General features: G+C 43.6%; 1 protein-coding gene across 5 annotated transcripts in view; it reads left to right on the top strand.

The window, feature by feature from the left end:
* LOC115567011 (zinc finger protein 516-like) overlaps nt 1–19,963 on the top strand; it is a 79,425-nt gene extending 59,462 nt beyond the window's left edge. For 3 of the 5 annotated variants that reach the window (XM_030393129.1, XM_030393128.1, XM_030393127.1), the window contains 3 exons: nt 3,500–4,861; nt 10,138–10,242; nt 15,698–19,963. In XM_030393129.1, coding sequence (XP_030248989.1) covers nt 3,500–4,861; nt 10,138–10,242; nt 15,698–15,936 — 1,706 coding nt within the window. In that variant the 3' untranslated portion in view covers nt 15,937–19,963. Of the gene's footprint in view, nt 1–3,499; nt 4,862–10,137; nt 10,243–12,966; nt 13,038–15,697 lie in introns of all 5 variants that reach the window. The other 2 variants (XM_030393131.1, XM_030393130.1) reach the window with 2 other exon arrangements.
* The last annotated feature ends 1,463 nt before the right edge of the window (nt 19,964–21,426 follow it).

Here is a 21,426-nt window from a genome sequence, read left to right on the forward strand (position 1 = left end):
TTTCAGAAAATGGTGAAAACAAAAAAAAATCAAAAACCACAATGGTGGTCCACAAATGTTGTTTTGCCCAACGACCATGTATATTCACTGTACTGCCATATAAGTAAGAAATGATAAATAGATTATCAAAATAGGCGATCGAAATGCAATTGACATATAACCAATGGAGTGTTTCTTTGTTACTGCTTCGGGCGTTGCTTGTGACCACCATTGCCACCTCAGTATCATACTTGTCTATTTTTACGATACTGGCTCAACTTTCCAGCATATAGGAAAATGTAACCGCTATTAAAGTAAATGAACAGTATTCACATAAGTTCACCAGTAGAGACACACTCTAAAGGATTTTTAGCGGCAGAAATGACTGTAGCCCTTTTCAAGCCACCCACTCGAAGGCCTCTGACTGTGTCACTCTGTAGTAAACATCTGTTGATGAAATGTGCTTTGTGTAGGTGCAGCTCCTCAGCTCATCAGGCTCTTTGGAGCGGGAGCTGGAGCCCCCATGTGGAAAAATGGCAAAATTACATCAGCCTGCAGCTCTTTTATGGAGTGTTGCACAAACATACTATCAACTATAGTCAATAAACTTTAATGGCCGTTGAAAATTCTGTTTACAAGAGTGCATTTAATTTGTATCACAGAGCAATAAAGCTAACGTTAAGTGAAACGTTGTTCTTTTCAGTGGCATGTCAGCAGAGGAGAGGGCATTTTTGGAATGCCTATCATTTTTTCACCTCCACAACCAATAAACACTGCAGAGCAAAAAAAGAAAAAAAAAAAAAAAAGGAAAACTACCCATGCGAGGGTCAAAACACCCATAATCATGAGTGAAATATGGTAAAGGGAAGGATTCCTGCTCCACAGCTCTCTGGCCTTTGTCTTTCAACCATTCAAACTCCCTGAAAACACTCATGTGTACAGGTTAGGATGGTGGATAGCTAAGAATTGTAGTGATTGCTCTCATCCCTCCCTGTTAGTACAGACATTCAAAAATAGCTGCAACATTTCTTCAGGCCTGATCGAGCTGTGCGCTATTTCAGGTCTTCCTGTCTCAGGAAATTCCCCTCACCCCCCTTATCTGTGTGTGAATATGTTCTTTGCTCTCCTTTTCATGTCCTTCTCATGAAAATCTGTCTGCATGTTTCCTCTCACTCCTCACTCATGTTTGTTATTGTATAAGAGGTAATTGTTGGTTATGAAACATCCTAACAGGGCCGTACTCCAGCAGTTTAAGGTGTCGTTACCTTCCTTTAGAGTATTAAATGCACTGTATAGTATTCACCCTCTCCCAAAACATTTGCATCCTGGTGTCTGGTTTCAGGAATTGCAATCAGGACGCGAGATCTTTTTAGCTTTTATGCATGCATTATATGCAAGTGTATGTAATACACCTAATATAAAACCTGAAATAGATAAGATCAATAATATTTGATGGATGTTATTACAATTTTTGACAAAGCCAATTAAAAAAACAAATTGTTTTACAGATTCAGCATTTACCATACGGCTTAAATCCATCCATCAACCCATCCGTTTGCTCTGTAGCTTTCCTCTCGGTCCCCTCTGACTCTTTCCTAATCTCTATGGTTGCCTCCTGTGACACTCCCACTGTCTCTCATCCACTCCTCTTACCATTGAGCCAGCCAGGCTGCCTGATGTCTGAGGGATTGGTTATTTATAGAGTCACCTCCTGATGGAGAGGGATGCAGGCAGTGGGGAAAGAGACACTCAGAGGACAGCCTAGTCGCAAACACCGATGTCCTTTACAGCCGTTTAGCTACTTTTTGGGAATGCAAATGAGAGGTGACAGCCTACGTGCGCATGCTAACATGGCAGGTGTATAATGTATATATAGTGTAGGTAGTTAGGGATTGGTAGCTTTTTCCTTTGTGGTCTTTATTGTGCAAGCATAGGTACGAATAAAAAAAACATTCACACAGCTGGTATTAAAGCTTCGCACTCTGCATTTTTCAGTCCAGTTTCGCTCCTGGTGAGAGCTGACGTCTGTGCATTCTTTTCAACAGCTCAATGCAAGTGTGAAATTGAGGTTGCTTTTGTAGGTTTTCAGTGGCCTGGCTTCATGGATAGTTTAGATAGTGGCCGTGTTAGTTTCAAGGATACATTTTGCATCTTGTTTACTCCGCCTTCCTTTACAGAACGTGATTTGCTGCAGTGACAGTCAGTCAGTGCAATGGCATCATTTGTCTTAATCGCCTTCGATTTTAGGGGAATAAGAATATTCTGCATGAAAAGCTACCGACAGTCGCGGTATTCAAGTACTTTCTTCATTTCATTTGACCCTAACTGGCATATAATTGATTAATGAAATACCAATAAAGAAGATACATCATTCTTTCCACCTTCTCTGCTGAACTGCCCAGCCCCAAAGCTTCACCCTGGCAGAGTCTGAGCTGTGTGTGTTGGCCAGTGTTGCCAACAGGAAGCCAAATGAAAAACAGATGGCAGGTTACTGGTGTTATTGTGAAAAAGAGGAGGGGGTAGCGGAGAGAACCATAATGTGCTTCTTACTGAAAGTAATGTGCTGGACCTCAGCGTGTGTATGTACTGCATGCGAGTCTAATGTGGTTTATGAATTCCAGTAATGGGATTTTCCCTTTTTGATGCCTTTAATCAGCTACTGCTACTACCATAATTACGATTTTAATTTGTATTCTTATTTTCTACATTCCTGACATTGAACACTGAAGATGTGTTTTCCAGTGACATTAGTGGAATTCACTTCAAGAGAAAGACAGGTCACGAGCGCCACCTTGTGGGGAATTTATAGAGCTGCACTTCGGGAATCGGCAACGTTGACTTAGTACGGTTAACAGATGTGCCTTCAGTGCAGTCACAGCACAGAAGCCTTACAAAAACATACCACGTTAAGTCTTAAAGTATCTGATGATAAACGTACTTAGGTATCAAAAGTATTCTTGTTTAAATATACTCAACTATACTTACAGGTAACTTATATACAGCCTTACGTATAGGTAAATTACACATTCATCTCTGTGGTAATTTGTGATGTAACACATTTTTCTTTACATCATATGGACTGTAACACATCCCAACAATTATCATAAAGATGAATCAAAACCTCTTCTGGCATCATTTTAACATCTAAACATCTAACATCTGAACATCATAACCTTCAGAGAAATCCTATCAATTATAGGGTCCCAGTGGACAAATATCAACTCCATGAAACCGTATCTGATATGATGCCTTCACGTATTGTTTAAATTTGTCTTGATATTAGAAGTAATAATTGTACTAAAGGACACGTTTGCTTGTAAAATGTAAAGAGGAGATGTGGGAAACGCTGCCCAACACTGCAGCCTGGTGGCCGTTCACCAGAACTACATCAGGATGGAACAATGTGAATCTGGAACAGGTGTAATGAGCTCAGACTCACAGCTGGTAGTAGAGAAGAGTGTCATCTACATGATTTCTCGGCAGCGATTGACCTTTATATTGTCGTTTCTTTTCCCCACAGATGACAAACCCTACATCTGCAGCCTTTGCGACTTTGTCACCGCAGAGCTGAAGGCCTATTTGACTCATGTACGTGTCCAACACCCGGCCGCCCCCGAGGATAGACACAGTCCCATTCCCAGCCCCAGCCCCAGCTCCAGCGCAGACAGAGGCACCCCCAGTGGTTATCCCAAGCTGAAGAAAGCCCTTCTCCAAGGGTTGAACAGCTCTGCGTCCCCTCCTGCTTACCGTTCGGCTTGCTCCTCCCCACTCGATCCAAGCATGGCCCCTGTTGATCTGTGCGTTAGATCTGAGGGCTGCAGGGGTGTAACCTCCTTCAGCCTGGACAAGAAGAGCCTCCCCAGCCACAAGTGCTCCTTTTGCTCTCACTCCACCCGCTACCCAGAGGTGCTCTGGATGCACCAGACTGTGGCTCACCGCATCAACAGCAGTAGCTCCAATCTTGCTCCTAAATGGGCCCTGAAGAACAGCTCCAAGAGCTCCAGGGACAGCTTGTTATCCTCGAGGAGACGCACTGGTCCCCCGCCGGTTCTGGAGGGAAAGGAGTGTCCACCGCTGCCTCCACTGATGCGGGCTCAACGCACCCGGCCCCCGACCTACCCCAGCGAGGTTATTAAGAAGAGCAAGCCAGCTAGCCATGCAGCCATACCATCATCATCCTCCTCTACTCCCTCGTCGTCGTTCTCCAGGGGCTCTTCATCAACCTCAGGCAACCAAGCTGGGAGAGTCCCTGTCCGGCCGAGCAGCAGCAGCACCAGCAGCGGCGCCAGCAGCAGCGCCAGCAGCAGCAGCAGCAGCAGCAGCGTCAGGCCCGTGGAGGACCAGAGTCAGCAGCCCCGCTTCAGACCCAAAGCAGATATTTACCCCCGGGGAGGCTCTTCCTCCAGCTCCTTGGAGAAGAGCAGTGCCCTCTCACGTTCCTCAGCCCCAAGCCCCAGCTCTGCTACAGCATCCCGGATCGCTGACCGCTACATGATGCCTCAAGAGGGCTTGGGCTTCATGCTGTCCAGCAAACACGGCCTCGCAGAGTACAGCCGAGCTCGGGGTTCCCCTCATCAGCCGCTCCCCAACTCCCACAGCCAGAGCCGGGCTAACGCTTCGAGGCCCAGCGCCATCACCCACAGCTCCGCAGCAGGACTCAACTACGGAGCCTCCCAGGCACATGGAGGCACTCTCCTGAATTCCCCTCCCTCCTCTTCTTCTTTGCCTTCAGAGGCCCGTGGAGATGCGAAGCAGGAGCCAATCGCAGAGACGCCGGAGATGCCATCAGACATCCTCAGCTTCCTCAAAAACTACAGCCCCCATGAACTGGCCAACCTCTATCACCGCTGGGGTGCTGCCAATGCCATGCTGGATCCCACAGGTAGGGAGCGATCCTTGATTGACATACTGCAAGCACTTTAAATCTTTTATTGCCATTTCTTGGAAAAGTCCCTCATCGGCTCACATACAAAATGCCCAGAGGGTCTTTGCTTTGGAGCAAATGCCAAATGTCAGGAGTTGAAGAGAAATGTTTTCTGGTGACTGAGCATTGTGTTTTCAGCTGTTATGAGTTGAATTAAACCGGGGGAAAAGTCACCCACGGTCACACAAATCCAAGGGTAACTACCAGTTTTACATCTGATAATAATCTGATACATTGCATCCAGTGATGTCGCTCAATGGCTATGTTGCATCATGGGTAACGTAGGCTCCAGGTTGACAAAAAAGGAAGAAGAATGTGTAGAATGCAGAAAAGGATTTATCTGGTTCTGTTGTATCGATTTTGATCATTTGTTTTTTAAACCTAGTGTCAACCTGACTCGCAATGCAACTTCGCCACTAAGTGACATCACCATAGGCAATTTAACAGGACATACAGCTTCCTCTGGCGCCAAAAAAGACTTTATACTCCTTTTTTTTGACATATGCAGTAGTACTCCCCTGTAAACACACTGCACTTGTAAAACTTTTGGATTTTAACCCTTTCATGTCGTAAAATCATGATTCCAAAGAAGTTGAGAACATAAATGCCAAGAGAATGCAAACATTTGCAAATGAACAGTTTACAGAAAGTGTTCCTGACCCTTTGAAGGATGCTCCTTTCAGACCCAATCATGATACTATCACCTATCAATGAACTTGTTTGCCTGTCGAGTCCAAACAGCTGTTTTTTGTTTTTTTTTGAGCATTTGATATCTTTCCCAGTCTTTGTTGCCTCTAACCGAAATTGATTAAAACTAGTTGCTGACATTGATGCGGAATAAACAAATATTTACAAAGGTGAGGTAGAACATTAAATATGTTGTGTTTGTCCAGTTTTCAGCTGAGTATAAAAAAAAAAAAGGTTATCAAATTATCACATTCAGCGCCCTAACATTTTATGGAATCAGGGTTTTATGAACCATATTCAGTCAGGTGGACATATTTATCCTCCCTAACATACACCGACTCTCTCTCTCTCTCGCTCTCATGCTAACTTGCCATCTGGCAGAAAATGATTGACAGACACATATTCTGAATGATTCTGACAAGGTTTTGAATAATGAAGAGGGGATCCATTAAATGGGCGCACACGCATGCGTGCGTTGCGTGTTTGTGCGATATGTTAAAAGGCTGTATCTGGGGCAGCGTGTGTGTCTGTGCATGTGTGTCCATATGTGCTCATGTTTTTAAATGCAAAAGGCGAGTGTGTGCATGTGTACGTGTATGTGTTTTTCTTTTTTCTTTTTTTTACTGTGAAAGACGTGAGAGAACCTTTGCTACTCTCAGGTCTGCGAGGCATGCCTGGTCTCCAGCTCCACTCTCCCAGAAAGCTGTCACAAACTGTTTAGGTCACAGCTCCGCCTGACGAGAGGCTCGCACAGATGCGAACGGAGCGAGGCGAAACAGAGAGAGAGGGAACATAAGAGGCAAAGAGAGAGATGAGACAGAATAATTACCCCACCAGCTGCTTTGGAAATGGTCATTACCGAACATCCGCATTATTTGCCCATTTTCGGTTGTGTCTCTAAGGTCAAGTGGGGCTGTACGGAGCCAGGGGTCAAAGACAACAGCCCCAGAGCAGACGCATGACATCGCTGTCACCCGTCCAGGCGCATATCGTCACGTTCTGCCTTAGCCCTTTGAGTCACATGCTATAAAGTGACCTTTTTTGAGCAACTTAGTCTTTCTCCCGTTTCCCTCTGTAATATGTGTGTCTGCCTGTGCTCTCCGTCCAGCTCTGTCTTGTCTTTCATTAGTGCATCAGTGAGAAGGGCTGGCGGCCCACAGTAGAAGTAGAGTATCCAGAGGCCAGCAGTCGGGCTGCCAGAGACACTCTCTGTCACCTCCTCCGCCTCCCTGTCCTCCTTGTCCTGCCACGTCCCTCCAACACACCCACCCCCCCGCGCTCCCTCATTTGCCACACGCACACACAAACACACACACAACTATCGGGCACTGCCCAGGTATGTACCAGCCACAGTGTCATGTTGATGCGTCGACTGGGGGCTTGTGCACCAAATGTCCCCCTCGACGAAAGTACCCCCAGACCCCCAGGCCTGTTATCTGTCAGCAAGAGAGGTCACAGGAGTGCATGTGTGTGTGTGTGTGTGTGTGTGTGTGTAGTGGTCAAAGTGTCATCGGATCCAGACATCTCTAAATGCTTTTTACCTCTCGCTGCTACACCATTACACGCACACCAGGACATGAGAAACATGATTACAACGTGACTGATGGGTCTGATCTAAATTAAATAAATGAAATAAATGTAATATGACATTCCAGTTTACTTCAGCATATGACAACAGGTTTCTTTATGCTAAGAGGCCACTCGTTTGGCCACTCGGTATGCATTCCATCTACTGCCAAGACACAGTCGGGCTTCATGTCCCTTAACAATTAATTTCCTCGTGGCATTTTTCTTATACGGCCTCATTATAGTTTTAGAACTCTCATTAAGTGTGTGTGAAATTGCCCAGTTTTGCCGGGCCTTCATTTTGTTTTTAAAGTGGTCTCGCAATAAAAATCCATGTAGCATTGGAAAATTAAAACCCAACTGGAATTGGGTGTTTGAGGCAGTTACAGATAAAGATCGTGATTTTTTTTTTTTTTTTTTTTGTCAGATCAGATCGACGTGAACTGTTTTGGTCGCACATGGGCCTGAACATCTTGCAGTTGTGAGTTAACATTGTCATTGGTCACCCTAAATTTAGTAAGTCAGATCAAAAACATGCAGAAAGTATTTTTTAACAAACAAAACAACAAAAGACAAAGCAGTTCTACAAGCACTACACATATAAGTAAGACACTTTGGAAGACACTTAAGTCTTAAGACTGTTTTAAAAGTTTTTGAGTTTGATTTGTTCATTGAGGGTTTTTTTCGGGGGCATCAGCACTTTGTAACTTTTGTTAAAACAACTGAGGCTATAAGCGACTTCTTGCTGCGCGTGCCGTGGTTTACATGAAGATTTGAACGTGAACATTTTTTTGCAACTTTCATCCTGTTTACAATCATTTACACAATGTGTTATGACAATTAATTAAACTGTAGGCTATTGTAGGCTTACCAGTGCAACAAGTGTAAAAGTAAGTCTGGAGCCCTGTATATGTATGTTTATCAGACAGTCTGGATTTTGGTCATTTTGACTTATATAGTTACTGTTAACTTGTCAGTGCTGACCTGACTGATTGACTGGTCTAGCTCTAGCAATAAGATTACATTTTGAAATAATTAATATAATTTTGTTTACATGCAATTAACTCAGTTATGCTCTTGTTATGATATATTTATAGCATTAGAAAAAAGCGCACAAGATGTGTTGTCCAGGAATAATGAGGTGGCTTTCAAATCACGAGAGTCAGGATTTTTATGTAAAGTTCCAATTTTTCATATCAGGCTCTTTAGTGAAATGTTGTGTAATAATACTGTACATTACATTCTGTTTAACTTAATCCAGCTGTTGTATTACTAAATTGATGTACTATTTAAGAAAAAAAACTTCTAACAGGATTTAGGAGTTTTGAAGTCATCAAGATTCAACAAGTTCCTCCTTTTTGCCGTGTAAAGACATGAACATGTCTTGTGTATGTTTGTGTGTGTGTGTGTGTGTGTGTGTGTGTGTGTGTGTGTGTGTGTGTGTGTGTGTGTGTGTGTTAATGTAGCCTGTGCCTCACTTTCCTCCCTTGGACCAAACACACATAAGTTCAACTCTTGAAACACACACACACACATGCAGCCACACACACCTGACATGTGACACACGGGCAGCGGAGCGGGCACATCACAGCCGGGGCGTTTTAATTGCCTGTAATTTATGCGGTGTGTGTGTGTGCTGTGTGTGTCTGGCTGTCAGCCGCTGAGATGATGCTGTGTGACAGCTGCAGTCCAGCCCCTGGAGCTAGCCGCTCATAATGACACATTAGACATACTAATGATGCCTGCGCGAGTCCACTACTGACGCTGCCTACCTCCACCGCTCCAGCCACGCACTGCGCTTATGCGCTCCTACTCTCTCTCTGCCCGTTACTGACCTTTACGTCTTCATTCAATCGCCGCAAACACTCCCACGTGGAAATGTCTTCTGCCTTGGAATAAACTGATGCTGATGTCCACCTTTTCCACCACTCTTCTCAGAAAAAGTCACATGTGTAATCTCACATAGGATTTGAAAGCATCTTAGATTTTAGGACACATTGGCCTTTGAACATGTAACTAAATACATTCAAGAAATATTTTAAACCGGGAACCGTCTTTTGGTATATGAAATGCCAAAAGTGCTCGTGTTTCAGTTGCATTTTCTCAAGAGAGTTGTTCAGAAATAAAAAAAAAAAAACAGCTAACACCTGTTCAAGATCGGTTTCACAAAACAGTATAAATGATAGAAATTGGTCCAGCCAGAAAGTCGTACAAAGTTTGCGCAAGGAATCGACATGAAAACAGTTGGTTCAACTCACCTACTGAGCAGTAAAACATGATTTCAACAAGTATGACCCTCAAAAGCAGGGGTACAATATCAAAATCATGCGATGTACTGTGAGCAGGTAGAGCTGCGTTAAAGGATAAGTTCACTCCGATATAAAGATCCAGTCATTATATACTCACCCACCATGTCAATGGAAAGTTTTCTTAGTCCGCAAAACATTTCTGGAGCTTTACAGCAAAACAGAGTTGCAGCATTCTCCTGAACAACTGAACTAGAGTAGAGTAGTTTACACTCTTTACGCATGGTAGAGCTCAAGCACCATCTTCAGACAGGGTGCACTGACACTTTGAGCTCTGCAGCTATAGGGAATATTTTGGCTTTAAAAGGGTTTTAAATGACATTTTTTCTAATCCAGTTGGGATCACTGGGCTTCTGGAGACTTGGATTATGCTCAATGAGCTGTATGGTACCATTCCCCCCCCCCCCACAGTGTTTTTTTACATTTCAGAACAAGTCCCCATCTACTTCAGTTGTTTATGAGAATGTTGCCAGACTTCACCTGACTGTCCGTCAGCTTGTGGCTGAATGTGGATGAACTTATTCTTTAACACAGATGTATCTGCTGACAGCACACCCCATAATTATGATACTGTCCCCCTGTCTGTCCACCGTTAAACTTGTGATGTTCTGTTGCTTTGCTCTTCAGCGCTGTGTGTGCTAATTGTGTGTGTCTCTCTCTCCTGTGTGTGATCAGCGATGCTGAGGTCTCTCATGCGGCATGGACTGTATTTCTGTCATGAGTGCGGGAAGAGTTTCAATCAGCCCAGCCACCTGCGCACCCATATGAGATCCCATACAGGTAAATACAGCCGTAACTCCCACTGGCTCGACCAATGAAAAGTCATTTTTAAAGTCACTAAATAACAATTATAATCTTGAAGACTATCAGCTTTTTAACCCCTGTGTACTGGTAATTGGCTTTACTTTCTTGTTGTTGGGGTCCCACAGTCTCTGCTGCTATATGTGTAAAAATGACTGCAATAATCACAAAATTAACAATTTTCCCTTTAAATGTTCTTTTCTTCTGAACTTATCATGTCCCAATATGAAGAAAAGTGTCAATGCTTCTATTAACCACAAACTGAGCCAGCAAATTTGATTATGTTGACAAAATATGAAATTGAGCGTGATGATTTGGTATCCGATCAAATAAGGAAATACTGTTTTATAGATTAGTTATGCATTACATTATATCACTACTATTCTCCTTGTTACAACAGAAGACTTATGAAACATGTCACATGTTCAAAATTAGGAGAAGTCCGAGTATAAAGTTGATAAAACAGCGTTGGTAACACTTTACAATAACGGTGCACTAGTTAACATTAGTTAATGCAGTAATACACATTAACTAACTGTTAATTAACTGTTAAGTAATGTGTCGCTGTTCATGTTGACTGAGGTATTAATTTATACATTATTCAACATTTTACAGTTAAGATGATAATCAAGCACATTAATTAACTATTAGTTATTGTTTATTACTGCGTTAACTAACGGTAATTAATGTACCCTCATTGTAAAGTGATACCACAATGTTAGGTACGTTTTTTTGTGCGATTAAATATGGCTGCCAGTATCCGAATACCTCAGAGTTTTAAAGTTGATAGTCAAAGGGAAGAGGAGGGAAATACACATGTGAACGATGAAGAAGAAGCAGCAGTGAAAAGTTATTGTATTGTGGCCTGTGTCCGGAAATAGTTATTACAAGTAAAACGGCCTTTTAGCTACTTTCTATTCATGTATCACGAGGTGTTCCCAGTTTTTTGGCCACTCCTCCAGCCGTCAGTCAGTCTCGTGCCACCTGTGCGCACACACCATCACGCTCGCAGCAATTCATTCACCCAGATAACCCCTCACATGAGCTATCGAGAATATATGCACGAGGATTCACATTTTGCGGCGATATTTCATCGCCTGACTCTCCATACGTCCGCCACGTTCCGGCTTTCTCCAAAATAAATCAAAACTGATCTTCTTGTTCAGCTGAGTGTGACAGCCAGTCTGTGAGTCCGTCCCCGCCCTGGGCTGGACAGCTGTCTCTATTTTTTAAACTGAAACATGATTTGCTCCAGATACTGACCTGTGACAAATTGTATACATTATTAATCACATGTCAATTAGAGAGATGGAATTGCGCATTCTAATGAGGCAGACCAGCATTTGTCCACGGCAGCCTTATGAATCCATTTGCATGCGTCCTGATGCCATCCACTAAACAGCTTGATTTAGACGTACTGCCGTTCCCTCTAGATTTTCCTCCTCCCCCTGCTTTCCTTTCCTTTTCTGGTTCATCTCTTTTCCTATTCCTCTTTATTTTCCTGTCTTCGTCCCCCCATTTCCCCTTTCTTTCCTTTCATTTCTTGTTTTCTCTCATCGTTTCTCCTTATTCTCTGTCCTTGCATGCCCCGATCTCTAGTCTCTTCTCCCATCTTCCTCTTTCCTTTCCTTTCCTTTCCTTTCCCTTCTTGTCCTGCCCTGTCCTGTTTCCTCTCATCTCCCTGCCCTTTTTCATTTCATTATTTATTTTCGCACCCATATTACTTTTTCCTGCCCTGCTCTTCCTCTTGTTTTCCCTTATCCACCTTTTTTTTCTTACTTTACCTCTTGCGTTTCCTCTCACCCTCTCCCCTCACCATTTCCTCTTTCCTTCCCTCTCTTGTTTTCCCTTACAGCTTCTACTGTCCCTGTTCTCTGTCCTTTCGTGTAGCCTCCTCGATCACTTCTGTCTTTTCCACTCTTCTTGCTTCCTCCCCTTTCTATTCTTTTGCTTTCATCTCCTTTCCTTTCTCCTCTCCTCTCCTCTTCACCCCGCCTTCTCTCTTATTTGTCTCCCTCTTTATTTCTCCCTTGCCCCCCTCTCTTCCTCCCTCCTCTCCTCTCCTGTCCTCTCCTCTCCTGTCCTGTCATGTCCATCACCCGGGCCGGCAGTGATCGCAGTAGACACTGAGATAAGTAGCTTCTTTATAGAGAGTGTGAATGATATGTGGCACGGCCAGTGATTCTAAGTGACAGAGGCCAAATGGTAAGTGATGCAGCGCTCAGCTTCCCCCCAAGCCGTATTGTAAATACACACACACGCGCAGTGTATTAACACACACTCACACACCCATGCATAGGGTCTGTAAACACTCGCCGAGGCTGTAATTAATGTTGTCACCGATGGTTGTCTTCAGCATGGACGTGCACATGCAGAAAAGGCCAGCCACCCCGAGGCCTCTATTAACATGCGTCATATTAAATCACTGACTTGCCTCCACCAGGTTCCATCACCATCATCACCACCATCATCACCATCATCATCACTGCCAGCTCCCCTCTATTAGCAAAGGGTGCTTGTGGCAAACGCTACTGTGTGCGGGTGGTGGTGGGAAGAAAAAAAAAAAAAAGAAAAGAAAAAAAAAAGAAATGCTTGTGTGGATCTGGTAGAGCTTTTAACCGAATGCCCTCCTCCTCCTCCTCCCTTCCTCCTCCTCCTCCTCCTCCTCCCCTCCCCCCCCCCCCCCTCCTTCTCCCCCCACAGTTGGGTTTGATTTTAACGGACTCCACAGAGGTACTGACGCTCACACCACCGCTTCTGAAGCTCCCAAACAAGTATGTGGCACGATGGCTAACCACTGGGCCCCCCCCCCCCACCCCATCGCTTCTGCATGTTTCTTCGTATTGTTGTCTCACCTCTCCTCACGTGTGTGTGTGTTTGTCTGTCTGTCTGTGTCAGTCCTGCACCCCCATTCTTTTTGTGAGTGTTTTTTTTTGGTTGTTGTCATGTGTTAACAGTCACACGTGGCACCCTCTGCACCTGGCATTAACACCTGGCATCCTCACACGCTGCTGGATCACACCTGACGTCAGCGTGTGTATCCAGTGCACGCATCACAGTTGTCTCGTCGAAAAGGCTTTTATTTACACGTTTTAATTACACTTTAAGGGTTGGCACTTTCCATATTAATCGAGAGCCGACGCCTAATTGGATAAATACAGGAGCACATGCTGGTTTTTTTTGGGGTTTTTTGTACGCTTACAATCAACACTGGTATCGTCAGATTTCCCTTGGCTGTGCCAAATTGCAGGGGTTTTTTTTATCTTCACCCGCACTGAATGAACACTTTTAAATACATGCCGTCAAATGTTTATTATGCTTATGTTCAAAGGTGATACAGGCTGACCGGCTTTCCAGCACACTTTTCTGATCTGATTCATTTCCGCATTAAACTCTCTTCTTTCTGGTGGAAATTGATGTAACACAACAAATGATTCAGCCTGTAACTAATTCATAACTTATTAAAAGCTCTTCAGCCTGTCAGCCAATCAAGTAGCATAGATGTAAACTGAGGTCATTGGCTGAGAGGGCGGAGGGGATGGTGGTGTAACTCCACCACCATCCCCTCCTACCCAATTTGAAAGTCAGGTAATACACATGTAATTGGACATGTAGTGTGGAGTACAGTGTACAGTATGGTATGTAGCCTTTGACACATACAAATGTGAACGTATCAGTGGTTTGCAAAAACCTGGGCTAGAAATAGAGTACAGTTTCGAAGATTGGTTTGTTTATCATTTGTTTAATTCATTGTTTATTTTTGGAAAATATGAACTACCCATAATCAATTAGGTTAGTAAGCAATTAATCAAAAATGCCAAAAATGTGAGAATTTACTGCTTTTCTTTGTCGTAAATTAGAATAAATTGAATATGTTAGTGATTTGGACGGCTGGTCCTTCACAGTTGATTACATCATCCTGTGGTTTAGGAAATTGTGATGGGCATTTCTGACATTTTATAGATCCATCAATCAATCAATGAACGTTGAAAACAAATGGCCGGTTAACCAACAATGAAAATAATTACACGTTGTCGCTGTTACAAACGAGAAAAGATCGTTTAGAATGACCTGTTCGGGTGGCGGTGTGTAAACGGCTTTTCACACAAACACGACAAACTTAAAAGATTGCCGGTGCGTCCCTCTGTAGTTTGTTTAATGTCTTTTCAGAGTTAGTCAGAGAGACGAGCGTTGAGGCAGAGGGAACAGGAGGAGTAAATCTGCTCCGCTTTGACATTCGGAGAGAGCTGGCTTCTACAACGCCGCGCCTCCATCTTAATTAATCACACACTCACACACGCACCCGCACCGACTCAGATTTACCGCACACTATGAATGATGGGAGCAGGCGCAGGCGGAGGGGTCCAATTAGATGTAGTGTTGACGCTGCTTTACGGTGACGATAACCTTTAGTATAATGTAGTGCACCGGTTTCCGTCAGCGATGTTCCCTCGCAGGACGGTGTCGTGGAGCTTTCCTCGCTTTTCCTCTCACGTCTCTCCAGCTGTTTTTTTTGTTTTGTTTTTTTTTCGCCTTGTCCTTTTTTAACGTTTTATTTTTTTGTGTGTGTGTGATTAATTATACCTTTTTTTTGTTTTTATCTTTCTCTCTCTCTCTCTCTCTCTTCCTCTGCCCCCCCTTTCCTTTCCCTTCGTTGTGTTTCTGATGATGTATGATAACAGCTATATTTCCTTGTTTCTTCTTTAGGGAGACGGGTGCGGGGAGGGGCGCGGGGAGTCATTTGTTTTCCCGCTTTGATACTCTTCCATTTATCAAAATGATAATTAGGTGCAATTAAATGGCAATCTCATTTGTTTTGTTCAGGTGTGTGTTGCTTATTCGTCTGTTATTTATTCATTTATTATTATTTATTATTTTTTTTTACGTTTTTGCCGAGGTGTGTGTGTGTGCCATTGTAGGTCAGTCTAATTAGAAGAGAGTGTAAGGTGTGTGTGGGGTGTGTTAGAGCGTCTGTGTGTGTGTGTGTGTGTGTGTGTGTGGGTGATTGAGAGAAATACATGGAGACAAAAGTAGGACTGTTCAGACAGCGGATGGCAGATGGCATGAATATGAAGGGAAGTTTGTCCATCTGGGTCAGAGGCAGGGTTCGCTTTTTAAATGAAATTAGTTGTAAAAAACTGAACGTGAATGCCGCATAATGTTTCCCCTTTTTCTTGCTGAATGCCGTCATGTGTCTTGGTTTATGTTTGTCTCCGCGTTCGCTTGTTTCTCCCCCTTTTTTTTTTCCGTTCCCACCGCAGCGAGTCTCGTCCCTGGTTTACATCGTTGTGTCTCATTGTGTTTTATCAAAACTCTCCAAAAACGTCTTCTCCTCTCATAATCCTTCTGCCTGGCCCATGCCTGACCTTTCAACTTTAACGCGTGTATTGTGTGTGTGTGTGTGTGTGTGTGTGTGTGTGTGTGTGTTCCTCAGGGGAGAGGCCATTCTGCTGCCAGCTCTGCCCATACCGAGCCTCTCAGAAAGGGAACCTAAAGACGCACGTCCAGAGTGTCCACCATATGCCTTTTGACAACAGCCAGTACCCAGACACGAGGGGCTTGTTGCTGGGCCAGGAGGAGCGAGGAGCACTGGCTGCCAAACACCCGCCGACGCCACAACAACAACAACAACAACAACAACAACAACAACAACAACAACAACAACAACAGTAGACCGGGATCTGGACTCGGGACCAGAATAGTCAGGGAAATCAGACAACCTGGAAAAAAAAAGAAAGAAACTCAAATCAAGAGGACTGGGAGCAGGACTCGCGCTCGACCTTTTGAGCCACCTATCATCCTTTAATGAAAAAAAACACTGTACGTTGAAGGCTCTTGTTGTTGTTGGTTTTTTGGGGTTTTTTTTTTCTTTCTTCTTTGCCAGTACAGCTGTGCTAGGCAATTTTAACATCACGTAACGGGGGCTGCAGTAGAAAAGAGTCTTGTGTGTAAATAGAGAGAAGATCCGGGTGAAACGCAGGTGTCAGTGAGGCCGCGAGACGCCCGCGATCGCTCTTTTGCTTCTCTTGCCTCCTCAATCACGAGAGTCGGCGAAAACATTTGGCAGATTGCGTGTAGTTTACATCACCTTAAATGATCTGGGAGCCCCCCCCCCCTCAAAATTCAAAGAGTTGCCTCTTGCTGCCATTTTGGAGGTACCGACGAGTGAAGTTGCCTAGTGCAGTTAGTGCGAGAAAAAAGCAAAAAGAAAAAGGTTATTTTTTTTTTTTAATGAAAAGAAGCGGATGAACTGAAATTGAATGCTAGCGTTTGAATCAAGGACTGTGGCATTGCATGGCTGCTGTAGTCGCCCCCCCCCCCCCCTTTCCCTTTTTTATTTTCGAGCTTTATTGTATAAGAGGCTGTGCATTCCTCAGGACACCAATCATCAGAGATGAAATGAGAGAGGGACGACGCTCTGCGATTCATCAACAGTCAGCTGACAGGGTGCGAGTTTGTTTCCTCTGGGTCGCGAAGACGAAGACTTGCATCTGTGTGTGTGTGCGTGCGTGCTAAACTCACTTCCCTCCACTCTTGAGTGTGATGTTAGCGGTGCGGTGACCACTCTGAGGCTGTGTAGCTGATGATTAGAAGGCGAGAGAGAGAGAGAGAGAGAGAGAGAGAGAGGTAGGATTGAAAAGAGAAAGAGAGGGAGAGAGAGAGAGAGAGAGAGAGAGAGACGGCTAATGGGGGTGTCTGCTTTAGTGCTCATTAAAAAGAGTGCACGTTTTTAATAGCCAATATAAACGAGCGTACCGTTTTTATGGCCATTCAATTATTGTCCATTTAAGAGGAAGGGACTGAGTGGAGGCAGTTTTCCTCCATAACTCCTTCACATTAGGGAGTGTTTCCTACACCTCTGACTTTGAATCAGACTGACTCCAAAACAGTGGGAATGACAGAAGAGGCGTTCGCTCAGCAGAGGAGGCTCCAGCTTCAGCTGCAGGAGAGAATATGGTACTGCTGGTGTTGGCCTGCATAGATGCATCTTACTTTATATTGCTGAAGGACAACACTGTTTTGAGTATGTGATGAAAACGTTGGTACCATTCTTTACCAGAAACGTCTTCTATCCACCCCTATATAGCCCCCTTGATACCTTGCACACATTAGGGGTGCAAATTATGGGTGTGACTTCCGGAACCAGGGTTTTCCATGGTACCAGGGCGCTAATGCTCCTTTTAAGAGCCATCAGGACGGTGTATCATGCATTTGCGAATACCCCTTTCTGCAAATTTCACGAACAAGTACAAGTAACACTGTTATTGTTGCATAGCACACTTAGCTAATGCTTCGAAAGCCTTGAAACTGCTGCCAGTACATCATTTATTATGATCATTTGTCGCTGATCTCCGGGTTAGGTAAATAAAAGGTTAAAACCTGTTGAGCTTCTAAAGATTACCCAAATTAGACCATTTGAGAAGTGGTGTCTGGAGCCAGGTTAATGTTTTTTCCCCAGTTTCCACACTTTGTGGCTAGCTAAGCTAACAAGCTGCTAGCTGTAGCTTCATGCTTAACATACAGACACAAGAGCTGTATCAATCATCTCATCGTACTCTCTTGAAGAACGCGACTACACTTAATTACCCAAATTTCCCTGAACTGATCCTTTAAAACTGGCGGGAAATTCAGAGCCAGGCTGGCTGTTATCCCATTTTTCCGGTCTTTGTGCTAAGCTAAGCTAACTTTTTGCAAGCTCTAGCCCCGTGAAAAACTTAAATGCCGACATTTCCCAACCTTTAAAACTGGCAGGTTTGAAACAGACATATGTTTCAACAATGTCCACATTATTTCAGCACGCACGTCCCGAACATAAGAGAACAAACTAATAAGAGACGCAGAGCTAATTTTTGTTTCCAAAAACATTTAAGCAGACTAATCAGCCAAACTCCCATGCTGTCAGTCTAAATTCTTTGAACGATGATGGTGAAAGATTTGCATTCTGGGAGAGAAGGGTGAGGAGGTCAGAGAGAGAGAGAGAAAGAGAGAGCAGCCTGAGGTCAGGAGGTCAGGCTTCCAGAGAGTTCAGGCCTGAATACGTGAGATGGAGACATTTCAGAGCCTATTGAATTCTTAGAGCCGTCACAGCCTTAACACAGGTGTGTGTGTGTGTGTGTGTGTGAGAGAGAGAACGTGCATTCATTCGTGTTTGTGTGCATTCGTTACAAAACCTCTCCATACTGCATAAAGAGGTTGACTAACTTCTGTGTGCTCCGGCCTCCTTCTGGATGCTTTGTGCACCGGCCTACCTCCTTTTTGCAATGAAAGCCTGATTGAAGTTTATTGGCTGGTATGAAGCAGGGACTGTTCTGTGCTGGGAGGGGATGTTTTCTTTGTGTCCTGGCCTCGTTTTTTTTTTGTCTTCTCTGCAATTGAAAAAAGCCACGTTGGGGGGGTGGGGGGGGAGAAGAAAAACAAAAGGAAAAGGTAGTTCAAAGCATCTCCGGCTGTGGATTTTTTTGCGGAGACACTTTTGTGCGCATAAAAATCAGGATCCAAAGTGGTTAAAGACTACGGAGCATTCAGAGTACTGTACTTCCCATCTGTTTGGAGACCTCAGTAGTTCTTGACGTGACGATGAAATGGTTGATACGCCAGTGGGTTGTCGAGTTTTGCATACGATACCGTGCGCTTGAATACGCCTAATATGCCACGAGCGTGTATATTGAAGGTGTGGGTAGTGAAAATACTTGAAACGGATACTCTAGCCTTCGAGGTAGTGTAGTACTAATACCAATGTTGTACAGAATTCCCTTTAAGATTAATTCCTCAGTTATGAATTTGTACTCCGAAGTGTGACTTAGAAAAAAAAAAACAACAACTATGAAGCAGGAGTGAGTGTATGTAATATAAAGTGTATATCTGTAATCCACTCTTACCAAACCCTTATATACAGCGGTAGAAACCAAATGGCATTACTAGTGCACTTAGACTAGGTTACTGCTTTAACTGTCCTCATTTTGTCCAGTTCTAGCTAAGGTTTCTTTGAGAATGTCTTTTTAATGGTGCCGGCTAACACACTTCAATGTCAGCTTTGGTTTAGAGGCTTTTTTTTCTTTCTGTTAGCGTAATTCCATAGGTTTTTTTTTTTAAATGACAAATGATTTGTTCTGTGGCGGCTGTGTTTTTTCCTCACGGAAAGTTTGATAATGCTAGGTGCAGCAGTGCTTTTTTTTTTTTTTCATAAAGATGTAAAAGTGTGTTTTTAGTCCTTCTCTTTGCTAAACTGTAGGATTTGTTCAGTAGCTAGTCGCGGCTGCCCTCCCAGAGGGGCTGGCAGGTGTTTTTTTTTCTCTCTTTGGTTGGGTTTCTATCATGCCTCTTAAGTTGTATTATTTGTGTCCGTATTTTTATTATTATTTTTATTTTTTTTCTCGTTCTGAACTTCATGATTAATTTACCTTAGAAGACATTATTATTCCAAATGTATTTGGTTGATATCTGTATTTATTATCACTTCAAAAAGGATAAGAGGACAGAGGCAGACAGGAGCGTTTGTTTAATTTGAATTTTTTTTTTTTTTTTTTCTGGGTTGTTTTTGTTTTTATACTGTGTAGTTTTCATGCCAGCAAGCCGATGTGAAAGCTCTACCTCGTCTGAGCCATTCTCAGTTCTGTTACACTTTTGTACATCATTTCAAAAAGATGTAATGTCATGTCCACAATAAAGACACACAAAATGGCACCTGTTGGCGCCGTTTCATCTGTGGTTTTTTTCTCTTCTGCCTGTTTGTTTTAAATTTTTCCTCGGCGTCTGCGTCTGAACACGTCCGAGTTTAGATGAAAAAGCTTCACACATTCACAGTTTTTCAAATGTTCCTTTTTGCTTGTGACTCAAACTGCTGGTGTGAAATTTTCAAAGAGCCACGCAGGGACGCTGTCTCTGATTATTGACGGGATCAAAAAAACTGAGCGTATTTTGGATTACTTTGTGTCGCTCACGTGACCTTTTCTTGCCGTGGACGCCTACTGTCATCAGATGTTACTGACTCTACTGTATACGACTCCTAAATAATGAACAGGGCCGGTCAGTAGTGCATTTACTGCCTTCCTGATCACAGCTACTGTATACAGGAACCCCGTTATAATTTAGATTTCAAATTCATCTGGGATTTTAACCCTGATGCTGACCTATGGCTAGCTTGGATGCAAAGTTTGGAGTGCAAACAAAATCTAATCTTGGCGACACAATAATGGCACCTAGTAGGAATTACAGGAAGTACAGCGTAAATTACTTCAACAAAAGAAGAACATTCTGCAATAAAACAACCTCATTTACATTCTCTGTGTAACTTTTGACTTATCTGGAGGTGATAACAAAATTAGTATAAACCACGGGTGCCCAAACTTTATCCCCGGGAGGGCCAACTGTTACCTTATATTAGGCCAACTTTGTTACCCCGGGCACTTTGCGCAGCGCTGGTATAAACACTGATGGATGCTTTAAATATGATCTGGCGTTACAGATAGTCTGAGTTAGGTTTGTTTTTTTTTATACCACATGCGCTTTTCCTATTTCAATTCAAAATTATGAATTACTGTGTGAGCCCAAGTATGACAAACCACAGTCAGGTGGTTAGTAAGTATCAGCTTAACCTATGGTGACCATCCACCAGAGTTACAGAAGCTTAGTTTGTTTACCCTCTAGCAGCCTAGTTGTCTTTTGGATTCCAACACACATAGTTATCATTTTAAGATGTTTTGGGTACTTGAAGAATAACTGATCTTTGGGACTCCTTGGGGCAGTTGAAACAGTGAAGAACACGGCATTGGCATTTCATCACCGTTTGAGCTGATGTGGTGAACATATTGGCAAATATTTTCAGTAAACTGTGAGCCACGACATTAGAGTGGCTAACAGGTGAAGTGTGTAACATGCAGTGTTCTACTGGGCAGCCTTGGGCCCTGGCATTCATAGGGTAGCGCCTATCCAAACACTGTCACAGGCAAACTCCCCTCCACCCTGCCACACCACAAGAAACATCCAGGAATGGCCCAAGGAACGTGAGAAAGGGCTCAGTGTATTGACCTGGCATCCAAATTCCCCAGGTCAAAATCCGATCAGGATCTGCGGGGTGTGCTGGGGCAAGTCCAATCCACAGAGACCCCATCCAGCAACCCACAGGACCTAAAGGAACCACTGCCAATACCCCCATGCCAGACA

Source organism: Sparus aurata, chromosome 17 (genome assembly GCF_900880675.1).
Source record: "Sparus aurata chromosome 17, fSpaAur1.1, whole genome shotgun sequence".
NCBI lineage: Eukaryota > Metazoa > Chordata > Actinopteri > Spariformes > Sparidae > Sparus > Sparus aurata.